Genomic DNA, 7106 nt, shown 5'->3' with positions numbered 1-7106 from the left:
TTTTTATAATAGATCCAATTAGGAAATGACATTTATAACCTAGGAAGAAAAATCATAGTATGTTGCTGTGAGTTTTCCGGGCTGTATAGCCATGTTCCAGAAGCATTATCTTCTGACGTTTTGCCCACATCTATGTCCAGGCAACCTCAGAGGTTGTGAGGTCTGTTGGGGTTTATATATCTGTGAAATGTCCACAGTGGGAGAAAGAGCTCTTGTCTGCTTAAGGCAAGTGTGAATGTTGCAATTGGCCACCTTGATTAGCATTGAATAGCCTTGCGGCTTCAAAACCTGGCTGCTTCCTGCATGGGGGAATGCTTTGTTGGGAGGTGTTAGCTGGCTCTGATTGTTTCCTGTCTGGGATTCTCATTTTCTGAATGTTGCTCTTTATTTACTGTCTTGATTTTAGAGTTTTTTTTAATACTGGTAGTCAGATTTTTTTAAAAGATTCCCTCAGGCAGGAAGCAGCCAGGCTTTGAAACTGCAAGGCTATTCGATGTTAATCAAGGTGGCCAATGGCAACATTCGTACTTGTCTCAGACAAGAGTCCTTCTTCCCACTCTGGAAATTCCACAGATATATAAACCCAACTTTCCTAGTTTCCAACAGACCTCACAACCTCTGAGGATGCCTGCCATAGATGTGGGTGAAACATCAGGAGAGAATTCTTCCGGAACATGGCTTACAGCCTGGAAAACTCACAGCAACCCAATTATAATTTGTTTTCCTTCCTCAAGTGCTGTAATCTCATTTAATATAGTGGAGTTCCAATCACTCATGTAAGCCGCCCTGAGTCCTCTCGGGGAGATGGAGGCGGGTTATAAAATAATAATAATAATAATAATAATTACAGTAGAGTCTCACTTATCCAACACTCGCTTATCCAACGTTCTGGATTATCCAACACGTTTTTGTAGTCAATGTTTTCAATATATTGTGATATTTTGGTGCTAAATTCATAAATACAGTAATTACTACATAGCTTTACTGCGGATTGAACTATTTTTTCTGCCAAATTTGTTGTCTAACATGATGTTTTGGTGCTTCATTTGTAAAATCATAACCTAATTTGATGTTTAATAGGCGTCTCCTTAATGCCTCCTTATTATCCAACATATTCGCTTATCCAACATTCTGCCGGCCCGTTTATGTTGGATAAGTGAGACTCTACTGTATTATTATTATTAGGGGGTTTTTCACACCCAAAAGGAAGTAGAAGATATAGACAACACTTTGGCACATTTTATTACGAAAATACTTAATTCAATACAAAAAAAATCCTTGAAAAAGTTGAAACATATTCACTCATATATAAATAAATCCATGCATACACCGATTTTCATGGCTACAATTTTCAGTGCTTAAGGCGAGTTGTGCCATCAGTTACATCTCAAAAACAACTTCCAACCAAAGAGACATAGGGAAGAAAACCTGAGATTATTATAGGTGAAACGCCTAAAGGACTCGTAAGTAAATGAGGTAGCCATCTTCAAATATGTTTGAACCCACGCTTTTGGCACTGGACCCACCAACATGGGTTGTTTTTCTACAAATAAGAACAGAACAGTTATTTTGCAGGAACAAGGTTTAACGGGTACAATATCAAAGGAAAACTAAGGCCATTGTCAATTGACATCTTACCTGTTTTGTCAGATCACATGTTGTACTGAGTGACAATTGGAATCTGTGATGAAATACCGGCTGCGGGCTTGGAAGGGGATCTGGCAAGCTAGAAAATAAATGGGAAGTCTCAAAAGTCGAGGAAAGAAAGCATTAAAACACCTTCCACGGATTGCTAGTTTGCTCCCACCAGACAAATATCGTGTAATAGTTGTACCTCCATTTTTTTGGCGGCAAAACGTTATTTTTGTGATCCTCACATAATAGTCACAGAGCTGTTTGGGGCTGATTTTCCTCTTTTTAAAGACAAGGCAGTTTAAAACACACTGAAACGGAGGCATTTGGAGCTTGCATGTTTCCTTCAAAGAGCTCCAATTCGGAACTTCAAGGCGGGAAACAATCGGGGCCAGGCAACACCTCCCAACAAAGGATTCCCTCAGGCAGGAAGCAGCCAGGCCTTGAAAACTGAAAGGCTATTCAATACTAATCAAGCTGGCCAATTGCAATATTCAGTTATTTATTTATTTATTTAATACATTTATATCTCGCCCTTCTCACCATGAAGGGGACTCAGAGCGGCTTACAATTAAATTTACATACAATATTATATTATCAGCATAGCACAATACTGGCAATAAATTACTATATTGTACTATATCAATATATTGTAGTAATATTAGTAATATTACATGTAAAATATAATATATAATTATTATTATATTGTATTATTAGTATTATATTGTATTACAAAATAATACTATTAATATTATATGCATATACAATATATTATAATACTAGAGTAGAGTCTCACTTATCCAACATAAACGGGCTGGCAGAACATTGGATAAGTGAATATGTTGGATAATAAGGAGAGATTAAGAAAAAGCCTATTAAACATCAAATTAGGTTACGATTTTACAAATTAAGCACCAAAACATCAGGTTATACAACAAATTTGACAGAAAAAGTAGTTCAATACGCAGTAATGTTATGTTGTAATTACTGTATTTACAAATTTAGCACCAAAATATGATATTTTGAAAACATTGACTACAAAAATGCCTTGGATAATTCAGAAGCTTGGATAACTGAGACTACTGTATTAGTATTATATTGTATTACAAAATAATATTATTATGTGTGTGTGTGTGTGTATATGTGTGTGTGTGTATATATATATATATACACAATATAATTTACAATAATTTATAATAACTAGCTGTGCCCGGCCACGCGTTGCTGTGGCGAAGTATGGTGGTATGGGAAATAAAGTATTGAGAAATTGGTGGTAGTTAAGGTAAAGATAATCCAGTGCAAAGCAGATAATATAAGATTACAAATGGGTTGTATAGCTGTGTGGAAGGACCTTGAGTCTACACTGCCATATAATCCAGTGCAAATTAGATAATCTGTGGAAGAGGCCTAAGTGAGGCCTAAGTCTGCCTGTCCCCTGGGCTGAGTTGGTTGCTAGGAGACCAAGTGGCAGCAATTGGATAAAAACAATTATTCCTTTCCCTTTAATTAGGACTTTATTTTTCTTTTCTTTTTGTTGTATCAACCTAGAGGCATGGATGATGGGTTGTGTTGTCAAATTTCGAGGTTGGGGGGCCTGTAGTTTTGTTGTTTTGCCGGTCGCCGTGATGCCATCACTCATTTATATATAGAGATTATAATATATTTTATATACATATAATATAATACTATATTGTAATACAATATACTAATAATACAATATAATAATATAACATTAATAACATTAATTATATTTTACATGTACTATTACTAATATTATTACCATATATTGATACAGTACAATATAGTAATTTATTACCAGTATTGTACTATGCTAATAATATAATATTGTATGTAAATTTAATTTGTAAGCTGCTCTGAGTCCCCTTTGGGGTGAGAAGGGTGGCATATAAATGTAGCAAATAATAATAATAATAATAATAAATATGCATATACAATATATTATAATATTATATATTATTGCAAATTATATTGTATATATGTACAGTAGAGTCTCACTTATCCAACACTCGCTTATCCAACGTTCTGGATTATCCAACATTTTTGTAGTCAATGTTTTCAAAACATCATGATATTTTGGTGCTAAATTTGTAAATACAGTAATGACTACATAGCATTATGCGTACTGAACTATTTTTTCTGTCAAATTTGTTGTATAACATGATGTTTTGGTGCTTAATTTGTAAAATCATAACCTAATTTGATGTTTAATAGGCTTTTCCTTAATGCCTCCTTATTATCCAACATATTCACTTATCCAACGTTCTGCCGGCCCGTTTATGTTGGATAAGTGAGACTCTACTGTATATATGTTGCCTCAAGTAGACAAGAGTTCTTTCTCCCAACCCAGTCGGATATATAAACCCCACTTGCCTAGTTTCCAACACACCTCACAACTCTGCCTGACATAGATGTGGTTGAAATATCAGGAGAGAATGCTTCAGGAACATAGCCAAACTCACAGCAACCCAGTGATTCTGGCCATGAAAGCTTTCGACAACAAAGATTTTTTCATCGTGCAATAATCACATTCTGTTTTTCAGTTAGAAAGAAATAATAAGTGCGACTATTATGTGAGGAACCCCTTTATTTAATAATAAATATCTGAGTAAGTAAACATCTCCGCTTCTACCTGGTTCTTGGTGAGGTTCAGCTCTTCGTGCAAAAGGTCTGCAAAGCCAGAGGAGGTGAAGGACGGAGAAGGGGAATCGGCCGAAGTGCTGCTGACCAGTTCATCCAGAGCGTCCACTTGCCTCTTGAGACTGTGAAGAGTGCCTTCCGTCTGCCGCTTGCCTTGAATTAAGGCTTCCACTTGCTTGGACATGCACTGCCGAAGCCGGGCCTGAATGAATGCAGCCAGATTGCGGTTTAATACATGATTGTAAAGGCAAAGGGGCAGGTACTGATGGAACTACTCTCAGATCTGTTAAAATGAGGCATGCCATTCCTGAAATGTGCCCTAAACATACATGTCTCCCTGTCCAAAACATAGAAAAACATTCCATCCTGCACCCACTTAAATAAGCAACCTCTGTGCATTAAAACATTATTACCTTGAGCCGGTCTTCATAGTGCTGGAGCTTTTCTCGACGCACTTTGCCTCGCCACTGTTCATCCTTGAGAGGGAAAAAAAAGACACATTTTTATGCAGTCCTGCAGCAGGCAGTTCCGGAGATGTCCATATTACATCTGCAAGTACATACAACTGGGTGTAGGAACCATGTTCTATGTATTTGTGGACTGTATCCAAAACAGAAGGTTGCCTTGACACCACAGACAAACACAGGCCTCAGAGTAGAAGCCACTGGTTAATAATAATAATAATAATAATAATAATAATAATGCAAAAGGCCACCCTACTGGGATCTGCGCGCATCATCCGAAAATACATCACACAGTCCTAAACACTTGGGAAGTGTTCGACTTGTGATACGAAATCCAGCATATCTATTTTGTTTGCTGTGTCAGACGATGTCGTTGTGTCAATAATAATAATAATAATAATAATAATAATAATAATAATTTTTCTATCCTGCTTCCATATCCTTGAAGGGACTCGGGGCAGCTAACATGGGGCCAGGCCCAAAACAAGACATGAACAAAGTTAAAACGTAAACACTATCAGCAATATATTATTATTTATATATTATTATTTATTTATTAGCAACATTTATACCCTGCCCTTCTCATATGCAGTAGAGTCTCACTTATCCAAGCTAAACGGGCCGGCAGAACGTTGGATAAGCGGATATCTTGGATAATAAGGAGGGATTAAGGAAAAGCCTATTAAACATCAAATTAGGTTATGATTTTACAAATTAAGCGCCAAAATATGTTATACAATAAAATTTGACAGAAAAAAGTAGTTCAATATGCAGTAATGTTATGTTGTAATTACTGTATTTACGAATTTAGCACCAAAATATCACGATATATTGAAAACATTGATTACAAAAATGGCTTGGATAATCCAGAAGCTTGGATAAGCGAGGCTTGGATAAGTGAGTCTCTACTGTACATACATTATATTATTAGTATAGCACAATATAGGCATTATGTATTACTATAATGTACTATACTACTATATTGCAATATTATTAGTAATATTACATGTAATATAAATATACATTTATAATAGCATATTATTATTATTATTATTATTATTATTATTATTATTATTATTATTATTATTAGCGACATTTATATCCCGCCCTTCTCACCCTGAAGGGGAGTCAGGGCGGCTTACAAGTTACATATACATACAATATATTATATTATTAGTATAGCACAATATAGGCATTATGTATTACTACATTATATTACACCACTATATTGCAATATTATTAGTAATATTACATGTAATATAAGTATACAGTTATAATAAAAGTAAAGGTAAAGGTTTCCCCTGATGTTAAGTCCAGTCATGTCTGACTCTGGGGGTTGGTGCTCATCTCCATTTCTAAGCCGAAGAGCCGGCGTTGTCCGTAGACACCTCCAAGGTCATGTGGCCATTGGCATGACTGCATGGAGCGCCATTACCTTCCCGCCGGAGCGGTACCTATTGATCTACTCACATTGGCATGTTTTCGAACTGCTAGGTTGGCAGGAGCTGGAGCTAACAGCAGGCGCTCACTCCGCTCCCCGGGTTTGAACCTGGGACCTTTCAGTCTCCAACTCAGTGCTTTAACGCACTTCGCCACTGAGGCTCCACAGTTATAATAGTGTAGTATTATTACATTGTATGACATAATATTATGAATATTATATAGCCTTGAAATAATAAAAGTTTAAGTTACTTTGGGCCTCTTTTTAGAGAGTGGAGTATAAATAGTAACAGGGAAGGTGTATGGACATCCCCTTGAGAAAGGTATTGTGTTGAACAGGAAGGGTGACTTTGATTTCGTATATTTGCACAGCGCACCAGTTGCCGAAAGAGGCTTTCAGCATTGATTTTAGGAGCGGCGTTGTTTACCGTGATGTGGACTTTGGTGAGGTCCAGCTTCTCATCGGAGGAACGCATTCCGGCCTCGCTGCCTGCGAATGGATAGTTCTCCTTCAGGCTTTCCAGGTCGCTCTGCGGTCCCCCGTTGAGTTCCAAATTGTGGGATGCTTCAGGAGGAGACTGGCTCAGATCCTTCAAACCGGCCCTGATTTGGTCTCTCACTTCCAGTTTCAGCATCTTTGCCGCGTCCTTCACCTGCTTCTGATGTTTCTCGAAGTCCTCTTGATTCTTCATCTAAGCGACAAATGTGTTTGAGAAGGCAAAGGACTAAGAGCAGCACATTGGCCAACAAGACCCAGTGCAGACACACGACTTAAAGCCTAAGATGGGAAGAGAAGGCAAGGAGAGACCCCCACCACAGACTCCCAAGATGGGAAGGGAAGGGAGGAAGGAAGGAAGGAAAAACATGGGACGGAGGGGTGGGAGTAAGGAAAGAAAATGGAGGGGAAGGAAG

General features: G+C 37.4%; 1 protein-coding gene across 7 annotated transcripts in view; it reads right to left on the bottom strand.

Annotated features, from left to right (window-relative positions):
* Positions 1 to 1638: 1638 nt before the first annotated feature.
* cntrl (centriolin) overlaps positions 1639 to 7106 on the bottom strand; it is a 76531-nt gene continuing 71063 nt past the window's right edge. For all 7 annotated transcript variants that reach the window (XM_062958976.1, XM_062958978.1, XM_062958977.1 and 4 more), the window contains 4 exons: positions 6623 to 6886; positions 4704 to 4766; positions 4283 to 4492; positions 1639 to 1726 (listed from right to left, as the gene is read on the bottom strand). In XM_062958976.1, coding sequence (XP_062815046.1) covers positions 1652 to 1726; positions 4283 to 4492; positions 4704 to 4766; positions 6623 to 6886 — 612 coding nt within the window. In that variant the 3' untranslated portion in view covers positions 1639 to 1651. The remainder of the gene's footprint in view (positions 1727 to 4282; positions 4493 to 4703; positions 4767 to 6622; positions 6887 to 7106) is intronic.

The sequence above is a fragment of the Anolis carolinensis genome, unplaced genomic scaffold (genome assembly GCF_035594765.1).
Source record: "Anolis carolinensis isolate JA03-04 unplaced genomic scaffold, rAnoCar3.1.pri scaffold_7, whole genome shotgun sequence".
NCBI classification, from domain to species: domain Eukaryota; kingdom Metazoa; phylum Chordata; class Lepidosauria; order Squamata; family Dactyloidae; genus Anolis; species Anolis carolinensis.
This window is presented reverse-complemented; position numbering and strand designations above follow the sequence as displayed.